The sequence below is a fragment of the Leucoraja erinacea genome, chromosome 15, assembly GCF_028641065.1.
Source record: "Leucoraja erinacea ecotype New England chromosome 15, Leri_hhj_1, whole genome shotgun sequence".
NCBI lineage: Eukaryota > Metazoa > Chordata > Chondrichthyes > Rajiformes > Rajidae > Leucoraja > Leucoraja erinaceus.
The window spans coordinates 41,952,448-41,966,455 of NC_073391.1; the positions used below are offsets into that span (position 1 = coordinate 41,952,448).

Below are 14,008 nucleotides of genomic sequence, written 5' to 3' on the forward strand. Positions count from 1 at the left end.
TCTGACCTAAAACTGGTTAAATGAGAACAAAAACCAAATAATTAATGAATTTCCAAATGCGTTGTTTATTAATTTGTTAATTTTTAACCACACAGGTTATTTTGATACCATAAATCAGATAAGGTGTGGTATAATCAGCTTGATAAAAGAGAGTACAATGTTGCTGATGTCTGTGTTATTGCCCTATGGGTAAAGGTGGTACAGCTTCAGTGAATGAGTGTATGTAGAGCTGCACTAACATTGAAGAAGTCGTCATTGCCCTAAACAGTAAAACCTCACAACAACTGACCACTGGGGAGGGGTATGGTGTCCTTTATCGCTGATTGTCAGCTATAACCGAGTGAAGGGGGGTAAAGTTTAATCCAAGGCTGTGCGGGAAGAAACGCCGCTTTGGAGGGGGTGGGAAAATTCAACAAGTGAGCATTCACAGGCCAGGGAGCCATGGGACCCTGGGCCCCACACACTGCCGGTACTCACGCCACCGTCACGCTGTTCGCTCTCTCCGCTCCCGTGATCGGAATCTCCCGCCATTTGGCACCAGCGGTAGAGTTGCTGCCTCACAGTTCTAGAGAACCGGTTCGATCCTGACTACAGGGGTTGACTGTGTGGAGTTTGTACATTCTCCCTGTGGCCCCGTGGGCTTTCTCCAGGTGCTCTGGTTTTCTCCTACATTCTGAAGATGTGCAGTTCTGTAGGTTAATTAGCTTCTATAAATTGCCCCTATTGTGTTAGATGCAAAACTGAGATAACATGGAACTAGAGTATAGGTGATAGAAACATAGAAAATAGGTGCAGGAGTAGGTCATTTTGGCCCTTCGAGCCTGCACCGCCATTCGATATGATCATGGCTGATCATCCAACTCAGTATCCAGTACCTGCCTCTCTCCATACCCCCTGATCCCTTTAGCCACAAGGGCCACATCTAACTCCCTCTTAAATATAGCCAATCAACTACCTTCTGTGGCAGAGAATTCCACAGATTCACCACTCTTCTGTGTGAAAAATGTTTTTCTCATCTCGGTCCTAAAAGACTTCCCTCTTATCCTTAAGCTGTGACCCCTAGTTCTGGACTTCCCCAACATCTGGAATAATCTTCCTGCATCTAGCCTGTCCAACCCCTTAAGAATTTTGTAAGTTTCTATAAGACCCCCCCGGATCTTATAGAAACGTGATGGATAGTTAGTATGCACTCAGTGGGCTGAATGGCCTATTGCCGCACTGTCTCTAAACTAAAACAAATATTTAAAGACTCTCTCTCTCACCCCGAGCAAATAACCACCTCAAAAGACAAATATAAAGGAAATGTCTGCCTTGCTTTAGTCATGGATGAGCAAGTTTGTCAGCCATCACTAAATAATCACCAGTAAACACAAGCAAAGTTGATTCAAAAATAAAGCTATAAAAATTTCCACTCTTATCAAGAGTCCATCAGGTTGTATAAAACTTTGTATTCTGGTCTTCAATATAATCATTCAGATGATGCAAAGTCCAAAGCTACCTGATCATGAATTATAGTTTCATATCTACACAATTAACTTAGCAACACTTTGAAAAGTGAAATATTCCTCACATCATTGTCCATACAGACATTGAAAATAAAAATTCACCCAGAAAGTATCAGGTGACTCGCTAAGGCTATTATCAGGAATGTGCAATTTATTTCCCTTTTCTAATCCATTTTGTGCGCAAGGAAGTTTATTTTACAAAACGCCCTATACAATCAAATATTTGGACCCTAGCTTCTCGTTTAAATACCAGCTACAATACCTCAATGTCAACATGGCGAGTGTACATAGTGCCTCTTTGAAATACTTTGAGTATTGTATGCAAACCAAGAATTTCACTGTGTCTACATGTACTGTACATGTGATAATAACGTATCATTGAAACATTAAATTAAAAGTTACTGTCACAGAGGAATCTAAAATAGGATTTAAAACTGAACATTTCCACGCATTTTGGACATCTCCAATGCAATCCGGCTATTAAAAATAACATGTAAATAATAGTAACAAGTAAAATAAACACTGCCAATTCACCATGGGGGGGGGGGGGGGGGGGGGGGGAGAATGCTTAATTTATATTTCAAAATATCTTAGATTAATTACCCAAACTCATCTTAACTTCAGCTACAGCACCAACCGTCCTAAATCACTTACTTTGCAAGAAAAGTCCAAAGTCCTAGCTCATTGTTCAAATATGCCTGTGGGTGTCATAACTCATTCCAGTTCCAAACGTATTCATCTAGTTACACTGTAGTAGAGTATTGAGCATTGCAAAATATACACTATTTTTTGACAAACTACATTAAATATTTGAGTTGTGTCAAATGTGTTGAGGGAGCAGCGAAATGATTCCTTTGGTGGTGGCACATTGGGGCAGCGACAGCGCTAGAGACCCGGGTTTAATCCTGACTATGGGTGCTGTTTGTCTGGAGTTTGTACATTCTTCCTGAGACGACGTGGGTTTTATCCGGCTGCTCCGGTTTCCTCCCACACTCCAAAATCATGCAGGTTTGTAGTTTAATTGGCTTTAAAACATGAAAATTGACCCTAGTGTGTAAATGAGTGGTAGAATAGTGTGAAATATTTAAAATGGCATTCATGTAGCATTAGTATTGATAGATGACTGGTGGTTGATGTGAATTCAATGTGCAAAAGGGCCAACTAACTAATTATGAAAGGCATAAATAGGGTAGACAGTTAGAACCTACTCCCCGAGATGGAAATATGAAATCGTTGTGGGCATACGTTTAAGGTGTGAAGGGCAACGTTTGAAAGGGATGTGCTGTGCAAGTTTTTATTTTTACACAGACGGTGGAACAGAGTGTCTGGAACGCACTGCTAGGTGTGTTGATGGAGACAGATACGATAGTGGCATTGAAGTGACATTTGGATAGGCACATGGATATGTAGGGAATGGAGGGAAATAGATTATGTGCAGGCAGGTACGAGTTGGTCTTCACATTATATTTGGCATGGGCGTGGTCGGAAGGACCTGCTCCTGTGTTGATCTATAGTGGGTTTCAGTAACAGTTGCGGGGAAAGCATATGGGCTAATCCATTCCCATTTGAAACTCAATTCTCTTTTTTAAATTAAAATTGTATCCAAGCAAATAACACGAACAGAAGGAAAATGCTTACATTTAAAGCTTTTTATTGTTCATCCTTCATAATTGTTTTACAATACAAATATCACCTCGTGTATTCACAAAACTACAGAAAAGAATTTTCCTTCACATAAAATACAGAATGGAGATCATATATTTTGCAATAAAAAACTATTTCTCACATTGGCAAGTATAGACTTCATTTTCACGACTTCTGATTTGGGTGAGATTTAAAGACTACATGCATTATTTGCACAAATATAATAAAATTTATAGAAATAGAGTATCTCTGCAGCTGATTTTTTTACCAACAAGTCGGAGGAGCATGAATACTTTGCTAGTACAATAACCTCTGCACACAAATATATTTCACCTTCATGTTATGACTTGATACTTAAGAAAAATGCAAAATCTGTAAAAAGGAAGTAAAAAACTAACAGTTAGATTTGCTGTGTCATACTTCCCATTTATATAATAAAATAATTTACTTGTACAGTAATATAGCTAACAGGACATGCCCACAGTTAGTGAATTGAATATTACCATAATTTATTTTGCACCCAATATCTCAAAGTATCCAAAAGACAAGGAGTGCAAAAATAATAACTACATAATTGAATGCTCACTGTTGAGCTTACATTTTGCAATTCTGCAACAGTTAATTATTAACTCGATACTCAAAGTAACATACATTTAGGTTTTTGAATTTTCATATACTATATCTGAGACCACCTAATGACTACAATCAGGACATGAAAAGGCACTAGAAAACTATCAGTCAAAATTTCCACCCAGTGTTGATTTTATTCTTGCTACGAGTGTTTTATGCAGACTTCTCAGTACTTGGAAAATTACTGTGAAGATTTGTTTGTTTTTTTTGCACTGCCACATTCATTTAACATAAATATCAAGAATGATTTTTATAAAATATTTTTGCACGTTTCTTTTGCCACAGGTTCTAAAATACATACAGAACCCAATTCTTATATTCACCAACATTTTTATATAGCTAAAGATTTCTAAGAGAATGGCTTTAAGCCCAGTCTTTGGGGCATGATTCTTTGAAGATAAATTTCTGATTGAAAAAATACAATTTATCCCACACACATTTGCAAACATAAGCTAAATAAGACACGATCAGACAGAACAATTGCCAATGTTGTGGTAAATATCGAACACAATTGAACATGATTTTGTGTTTATGGCAAATATCAAAGACCAACAAACAATTAACAAAAGATTATACAGTGCATGTCAACCGCTTTTGTTCTAGAGTCCTTTGGATAAATCACAGTGCTGACCAGTTAATTGGAACATTTTAGTAAAAATGAACATTGCAAGACATGAATTAGCAGAAACTTCAAAATGGCATCAGCTCAAAGGGATGTTTCAGCACATGGCACAGTCCTCGAAGGTACCTAGTGTTATGTATCAGTCACTAATCTGCTGTATTTCATTTTTTTTCCGAAGAACTGTGATATGGATGACCAGGAAAATGGCAAATGGTATGTATGAGGTACGATGCCTTGAACATTGCTTTCCAAAAAACAAAATAACTTATACCACCACACTTGAGATAGAAAATTAGTCTTGGAGGCTTCCTTTAATACCTTGAAACACATGAAAGATAAATATTACTTATACAGAAATATTGTAAGAACTAAATACATTACAATAATTTAGGAGCATATCACAGTTTACTATTATTTCAGTCAGCCGCAATTTATATCAACTAAACGTGTTCTTCCCAGATACTTAGTTTTCTAATCATTTGCCAGTTAAAGAGAGAAATAACAGTTAGATATTCTTAGTTACTTGCATATTATTTCCTCAATCACTAAACCTAACACTGGTAAAGTATGCCAGATTTTTGAGGGCCCTTAATTATGTCCGTTTCTATTGTCTGTGAACTGAGGTAGAAAAAAACGAGGGATTCCTCCATCATCAGACACTAGTTTAATTGTAGCATTCTTAAATGATCCACGGATATCCACATCCCCAAACTTATAAAACAGAGAATAATACAACACAAGAACAGGTCCTTTGGCCACAATGTCTGTGACGAGCATCATGTCATGTTAAACTAACCTCTGCCTGCATGTTGTCTATATCCCTCCAATTCTATCATATCAATGTATCTACCTAAAAGCTTTTTAAACACCTTATCGTACAGAGCGAGTACACCATTAAAATCGAAGCTTCCCACTGTTTGAGCTAGGGTAACTGATCATGTATTTTTATGCTGTTTGCAGATTTGTTTAGCTTATTTATCCATTTATTTATTTATTAAAAGGATTCGTGGCTATAAATTTTGTTATTGTACAACCGATGCATGGCATCGCTATAGTCAGTTCCAATCCAGGATCACTTCAATTTCAGGACCATACCAGTTTACAACTGACAGTACAAAGAAAGATATCTAAGACAAGGTTTGCATAACTTTATTTGTCCAGAATCAGGATGATACTGGAATCATCTTTGATCAATTATAGTTGCACATGTTAACTGGGGCATTTATAAAAACATACAAGGCTAAGTTTTTAAATAAATAAAACTTAAAAAAAACTAATGTTCATAGGTTGTAAAATTAGGTCATTCGGCCCATCAAGTCTACGCCCCCATTCAATCATGGCTGATCTATCTCTCTCAACCCCATTCTCTTGCCTTCTCCCCGTAACCCCCAACACTGGTACTAATCAATTTCCGCCTTAAAAATATCCATTGACGGCCTCCACAGCCTTCTGTGGTAATGAATTCCACAGATTCACCACCCTCTGACTCAAGAAATTCCTCCACAAAGGTACGTCCTTTTAATTCTGAGGCAATGGCCTCTGGTCCTAGTGTCCCCCACTAGTGGAAACATCCTCTCCACATCCACATTATACAGGCCTTTCACTATTCGGTACGTTTCAATAAGGTCCCCTCCTTACTCCAGCGAGTAGAGGCCCAGTGCCACCAAAAGCTCAATCACTTCAATATGTAATCAATATATTGATTCACAAGCAGAAACTTACTTGCTGGTTGGCCATGGTATGGTACCACCAAAATAGACGTGTAGTGATATAATATGCAACCACTACATCCACAGTGTAGTGGTCATGTGCCAGAAGAATGCAGAAAACCCCAACAATACTGAGAATCCAGCAAGGCCAGTGATACCACCACCAATCTTTCGGAGAATCTGAAACAAAAATAGCTCGTTGAATGTATCAGTGGTCTGCAGAGTAAAGTTTGCCGTTAAAATCATAGAAATTGAATGTTTAATTAGCAATTAAAGTACATGACAAATGCAGCTTTAACTTACACACAATATCCTAATTTTCAAAGGAAATATTTATACAATTTATTAGGTATCGTCAGCACCAATTCAGCAGGTTCAGACAGCATTTGTGGAGATGAGGGTAGCAGAGGTAATGTTTCAAGACTAGAACCCTTCATCAGAACTGGAAAAGTGAGGAAAAAAAAGCTGGAGAGGGATTGGGAAAGAGGAGTGAAACAAATAAAGGGAACATCAGCGATCAAGTGGAGATTAAAGCTGTCTGGGTGACATTATGGTTTGGAGCCATTTAATTTATAGGCGTCAAAACAAAATGTGCTGAAATTATACGATGCAGAAGAGAGCAATTGCTGAAAAACCAATATAAAAGAAAATGATAGAAACAGCAAGATCAGGAAAAATCTATGGAGAGACTAAACAAAGTTAAGCTATCGAGGAAAAAACTGGCGAGGATGGTTATCCAAAATGGTTATCATTGTGAAACCCAACATCTGCAAAGTGCCTAGATGATCAGAGGCTGTGCTGATTGAGCTTTGTTGAGCTTCATTGGAATAGTGTAATGCAGATAGACAAAACAGGGTAGTCAATTAAAAAAGACAGGAAAATGGTAGCTCAGGTTCATCTTGCACACTAACGGCTGGTTTGCAAAGCGGTCACTTAATCTACATTTAGTTTATCAAATGTAGAGAACGCCATGCCATGAGTACCCTCAACCCTTGTTTATAAGAAGTGCGAGTGAATTGCTGCAGCTCTGGCAGATGCATGGGGAAAGAGTGGTTGATGAAAATGGAAGAATAAACTAGAGGAGTCACAACGGGAATGGTCCTTTCAGGACACTAAAAAGGAATGGGACAGCAAGAGATGTCATGCTGAATGTGGCTGAGAATGTGGCTGAGATGCAGGATGATTTGTTGAATGTAAAGGCTGATGGAATCAAAGGAGAGGATAAGGGAGACTTAAAATATCCGATGAAAGGTAATTGATCTGAAGCATTATTGTTCCTCTTTCTTCGGAAACTGCCTGGCCTGCTGAGTCCTTCCAGGATGCTGTTATTATTTCAGATCATCAACATCTGCTTTTAATTCCCAGGTATCTTTGATGTTTGGTTTACTTCCTGTTCCTGCTCAACAAGTTCAGTTTAGTTTATTGTCTCATGTACTGAGGTGCAGCGAATAGCTTTTGTTACGTGCTAACCAGTCAGCAGGAAGACAATACCGGAAGTGGCGGCGCTGTTGACAGCTGCGGCTCGCCTGCAGTCCGTCTGTCTTTACTTTTTTCTGTTGGTTTTTTTTGTCTTGTTTTGGTTAAGTTTTAGTTTGTTGGGTTGTGTTAGAGGGGGGGGGGGGGGGGTGAAACATGTTCTCTGTCTCTTCCTTCGGGGGAATGCGACTTTTTTGTGTCGTATCCCCCTTCTCTGCCTCCGTCTGCGCTGAGGCCTAATGGCGGAGCTGGCGGCCTCCAGCCTGCGACACCCCGAGGCTCCGGAGGCAGAGCCAGCCAGGACTCACCAACGAGAGGCTGGCCGTCTTCGGGGCTGAGGCAGCGGCCTGGAGCTGAGACTGCAGGACCCGGAGCTGGGGCGGCTGCCCGGAGCTGGGGCAGCGGCCCGGAGCGGAGACTGCGGGACCCGGAGCTGGGGCGGCGGACCGGAGCGGAGACTGCGGGACCCGGAGCTGGGGTGGTGGCCTGGAGCTGGGGCGTCTGCCCGGAGCTGAAGCTGTGGCGGGCCGTCTCGGAGCGGAGACGGCGTTCTGGCTTTCGGCGGCGGCGACATCACCACAGAGGTCCGCTGGACTGGAGGGCGGTATCTCCGGCCTGGATCAATCGCCTCAGCGCAGAGGGAGAACAAGGAGGGAAGAGACGGAGACAAAGACTTTGCCTCCATCACAGTGAGGATGTGCTTGGTGAACTCACTGTGGTGGATGTTTAATTTGTGTTTATTGTATGTTTTGTTTTTATTGGTTTTGTGTATGACTGCAGGCAACATAATTTCGTTCAGACCGAAAGGTCTGAATGACAATAAAGGAATCTAATCTAAAACTGGACACAAAAAACTGGAATAACTCAACGGGACAGGCAGCATCTCTGGAGAGAAGGAATGGGTGCTGTTTCGCGGTCGACACCCTTCATCAGACTACTTCATTCCTTCTCTCCAGAGATGCTGCCTGTCCCGCTGATTTACTCCAGCTTTCTGTGTCTATCTTCGGTTTAAACCAGCATCTGCAGTTCCTTCCTAAATATTATTACAATCGTTCAATTTACAGTGTATAGATACAGTACATAGATAAAACAATGATTCCTTTGTATTTTTTCAGTAATCTATTTATTTAAATTGAATTACTTTACAGGAGACTGCCATGGATGTTGTCCATTGGGAACTCAAGATCTGCCGTATTACACATTGCTGCCGTAGATTAAACATACGTAATAATAATAATAATATTTTATTGTCATTGCACATAAGTGCAACGAGATTTGGGTTTGCAGCTTCCATCCGATGTCATAACTTAAATAACTAATAAAATTTAGATTTAGATACCCCGAGAAACATGGTTTGTAAAAAGAACATTACAACAGTAAAACAGTTCAAACAGACTGAAGTGCAGATGTGTCTGTGCGACGTGACCATCCGAGGGAGACAGACCATGGGGGGTGGGGGGCACTCAGCAGGGCATTATACTTATGAATTTTATGCACTGAAGAGAAAAGCAGAGATCCAGATCTTGTAACCAGGAATGTTTTCTATCCATTTATTCAGAAAACTTAAAATGACAGCAATCTTTTCCCCAAAACTAAATTCATATTATGCAATTTTATCTTGCTTCAATGATTAACTTCTAGCATTCACTCCGAATTTATTCTTGCCTCAAATCCTTTTTCTCCATGCTTTTACAAAACTACAGAAGATTGTATGAATAGATTAAATCTAATCGTACAATAGTCCAGGCTGATGTTATCGAAGGACAAACAAATTAGTAAGCCCCAGAAATTGGAGAGGAGGATCTGAAGGATGAGGAGGCAAATATATCAGGCATAAACTGAAATTAATTTCCTATCTTAATCTCCAAGTCAAAAGCCAATCTCCGAGATGTTGTATACCAAATATTCAATACATGAATTTTATCCTAAAAGAGAACAATTGAGCTTCCTAAGTGCAGAGGGAGAACAAGGAGGGAAGTTAAAGTTCCTCGGTGTGCAAATTACAGACAGCCTCACCTGGTCCAGGAACACCACTGGGACCGTCAAACGGGCCCATCAGCGACTGCACTTCCTGAGGAAACTAAAACAGGCCTCACTCCCCACCAACATCCTCAGGACTTTCTACAGGGGTACGGTGGAGTCTGTACTCACGTACTGCATAAATACGTGGTACTGCACCTGCAACTGCTCGGACAGGAAGGCTCTGCAGAGGGTAGTGAGGGGAGCAGAGAGGATCATTGGCGTCTCCCTACCCTCGGTACAAGAACTGTTCCAGAGCCGCTGTCTGAAAAAAGCTCAGAGAATTGCTAAGGACAAACTGCACCCCCTCCACATACACCTGGATCTCCTGCCATCAGGCAAGAGATATCGAAGCATCAAAGCCCGGACTACAAGACTGCTAAACAGCTTCCTACCACAGGCTGTGAGGCTGCTAAACAGTCACTCTGTACTCACAGTCACTTGATTCTGCGGCTGGCACGGACACTTTAATAACTGGCACTGGCCACTCAAATCAGCTGCCCCGGACATTTTTATGATTGGTTTATTGTATTTTAACATTGTGTTTTACCTGCTTTTAACTATTTATACTGTTCCATCAGGGACTGGATTGTTTTTAGTGTTATTATGTGTGAAATGTTTTAAATTTCATGTGCGATGCTCCGCTATTCACTGGGAAACGTCTTTTCATTTTGCACTGTACAACTGTTGCTTGCAAGATGACAATAAAGGTTGATTGATTGATTGATTCTCTACTCAATAGCTACAGTTATTATTTCCAGCAACATTCAACATCCCCCGCAGAGTAATTTCTGCACAGAAGAGATCAAATATGGAATATTTTGCATCAATGTCATTATTAAGACAGACTATACACTTAGGGAAACAATGAATGTGCTGAATGGCAAAAGCTTTGATCATATATCTGCACAACAGAAATATCCACATTCACATATTTCCACAAAAATGTTTAAAATCTTGAGTAAATGAAAATTAATAGAATAGTATGAAGGGAATCTCAGAAGGGAATCTTGCAGTCAAAAATTAAATGAATGAAAATCTGCTCTGAAAATATGAGATGTTTTTAGATAGAGAGGAGCAATGTAGGACAGCATTAAATAGATTATTCAGCAACTTTACCTATTATTGCATTACTGAACAATGTGTTGTAGGTTAGTGTAACTATTTGGAGGATGATTTCCAAAATGATAAACTTAGCATCAGATTTATCAACCTGATCTTTTTATCTTGCAGTCTAAAATATATGAAAACAATGCAAAAAAAAAATCAAAAACGCTAGCACTATCCTACAAGCTAGGGACAATTTACAATTCTTACTAAAGCCAATTTACCTTCAAACCTGTGCGTCTTTGGAGCGTGGGAGGAAACTGGAGTAATCAGGGAAAACCCACATGGTCATAGGGAGAACATACAAACTCCATACAGACAGCACCCATAGTCATTATCTTATCTGGGTCTCTGGCGCTGTAAGGCAGCAACTCTACCGCTGTGCAACCGTGCCACTCTTAATAAAAAATCTACAAATGCATCAAGCAATTACTAAGGCGAATCGTATTTAGCAATTGTTGCAAGAGATTCAGGGTACAAGTGCAAAGGGATATCTTGTTGATGCTGCAGTTGACACAGCAGTTTCACAGCTAGATGGACCCAGGTCCAATCCAATGCAAGGGCATGCTGTCTACATGGAGTTTGCACTCTCTTTTGCGACCGCAAGTGATCAATGTTCAAGCAGTAAAATGCTGACCAGCATCTACCCATCTTGATATTCTGATCTCCTTGACTTGAAGCGATTGGGAAAATTTGTACTACTTCAGCAAATGCTCCACATTGAATGCAAGATATAATCTATACTCTAGTGCGGCTAGTATAATCTATACTCTAGTGCGGCTAGTATAATCTATATTCTAGTGCAGCTAGCATTGCAAGCAAACATATCAGATTACATGAACTTATGCTGGTGCATAACTTTTACTTTAAAAACAATACTTGCTACCTCTTAAATCAGTTGAGGGATCAATGAGTTAGTTGTACCCTAACAAAATTCATTATGTTTAAGGAAATAAGTCAATGTAAATTTTTCAAGAAAGTAGCAACTTACATTCTTTGATAAATAAGTAGGTGAGTGTTAACATAACTGTGTGCCCACTGTACAGGTAGTCTCCACACATGGTGTGCGCTCCTGTGATAGACAGCCCACCTCCAGCTATCATCTTCATAATTCTCCTAAACTGTGCTTCCACGTCTCCAAAGAGCTGCAAAATGAAATGGACAGAAAGCATCTTGAAACAAACTGAAATAAAGTTACATGGAATAATCAAATCCAAAACATGGAAAATGTAAAGTAACATTATCATGCAACAAGCCGCATTGGAACATAATAAATATTTTTACCATGCTGTATACAATAAATTAGTTCAAATGATAGAGGGTTTCTCACTGGGGACATTAAACTTCACAGACTGGCCGTAAACATGTAGTTTTAATTCTGCTGTGAAGTCTTGTTTGGTTAATCTCAGTTCTTCCTCTGCATAAGGTTCTCTATCCTTCCAAAAATGTTACCAGATGCATTAACACAAATCCTCCCAGTTTCCTTGCAGTGTTTCATCATTTTTTTTGGCAATTGGTTTCAATCGTTTTGATGGAATAAATCAGCCAAATTTGTAACAAATTTGAGGAACCATGCTTTCTAACTGGATTTTTCAAAAATGCCAGTCTTTTTTTAAAACAGTTTTAACAAACTGTTCTGGTTGAGAACCAAAATATTCAACTTGAAAAAACACCTTTTGTTATCCTGCCAATATGTTATTACATTGATTGATATGGAATTTAAACAGTATTTTGAAACATTTCAGAATAAGTTTCTGGATAGCAATTAATGTTAAACATTTCCAAAAATAAATGAGATTAATTTTGAGGAACCATTGCAAAACAAGGAAAGTCATCCAACTTTGCGTTTGATACACATTTATTACACTTTAAGCAATTCAACATAATGTACCGACACTTTAGGGGTGAGAGTTCTGAAAATATTCATCAAAAAATCCATCTATATTTTTAGAGAGGATGGGCAACAGATCATCCCATTGTGAAGGAAGGCACACAGTGACAAGGCCAGACAAGTACTGGAGTAACTCCATGGTCACACATGGGTAGGTGACGCTTTGGGTTGGACTGAAGATAGGTAACAACCCAAAGCATCACCTATCCATGTTCTCCAGAGATGTTGCCTGACCAGTTACTACAGTACCTTGTATCTATTTTGTAAACTAGCATCTGCAGTTCCTTGTTTCCTCTGTGACAAGACTAGTCATATATCTGTAACATTTTCTGTTATGCAGGATTTGAAAATTTTCGCTAGATTTAACATTCTTTATGAAGATCCTCAATTTTGTTTCATCTCTCACTAAAAAACCAACAGAACTAGAATTAGTGCCGGCCACAATGACAATGGCAACTGTTCCCATCAGCCTGCACATGGCCCTTATTTCTCTATTCCTTGCCTATCTATTTTTTGTGGAACAGTGCACATAAGATTTTACTGATCCCATAACATCGATGAGACCATGCGCAGGCTTGGCGATCGTTTCGCCGAACACCTCCGCACAGTTTGCATTAACCAAACTGATCTCCCCGTGGCTCAGCACTTCAACTCCCCCTCCCATTCCCAATCCAACCTTTCTGACCTGGGCCTCGTCCATGGCCAGAGTGAGTCCCACCGCAAATTGGAGGAGCAGCATCTCATATTTCGCTTGGGTAGTTTACCCCCCTGTGGCATGAACATTGAACTCCAATTTCAGGTAATCCTTGCTTTCTCCCTCCTTCCCCTCCCCAGCTCTCCCACAGCCCACTGTTACTGCCTCTTCCTTTATTCTTCCCCCCACCCCCACATCTGCCTGAAGAAGGGTCTCGACCCGAAACATCACCTATTCCTTCGCTCCATAGATGCTGCCTCACCCGCTGAGTTTCTCTAGCGGGTGAGGCAGCATCTATGTCTACCTTCGATTTTTCCAGCATCTGCAGTTCTTTCTTAAACAATCCTTAATATTTATGTTTGTATTTAAACTATACTGGAATTAAAGGAATGTATAGTGTCGACATGGCATTGAATAGAGTTCAAACCAGAATTATTTTTTTTTAATTCAATAAATTCTGAAAATCGTGAGCTGGCACAGTAGAAAAATACCCTTGAAAGCTGTTTAATTGCTTAATATCCTTCAAGATGGGAACAAGATATACCCAATGCAACTATTTGTATTGTGTAAAATATACGATACACAGTGCTGTTTTGCTTAGGCCATTTCCTTCAAAAACATCTCTATTTACATACATATCCCTGACTACCATCATAGAAACATAGAAACATAGAAATTAGGTGCAGGAGTAGGCCATTCGGCCCTTTGAGC

The 14,008-nt window shown here is 39.8% G+C and overlaps 1 protein-coding gene across 2 annotated transcripts in view; it reads right to left on the bottom strand.

The window, feature by feature from the left end:
- Positions 1–3,143: 3,143 nt before the first annotated feature.
- sgms1b (sphingomyelin synthase 1b) overlaps positions 3,144–14,008 on the bottom strand; it is a 59,598-nt gene continuing 48,733 nt past the window's right edge. For both annotated transcript variants that reach the window (XM_055647255.1, XM_055647256.1), the window contains 3 exons: positions 11,704–11,857; positions 6,124–6,290; positions 3,144–4,719 (listed from right to left, as the gene is read on the bottom strand). In XM_055647255.1, the coding sequence (XP_055503230.1) occupies positions 4,534–4,719; positions 6,124–6,290; positions 11,704–11,857 (507 nt within the window). In that variant the 3' untranslated portion in view covers positions 3,144–4,533. The remainder of the gene's footprint in view (positions 4,720–6,123; positions 6,291–11,703; positions 11,858–14,008) is intronic.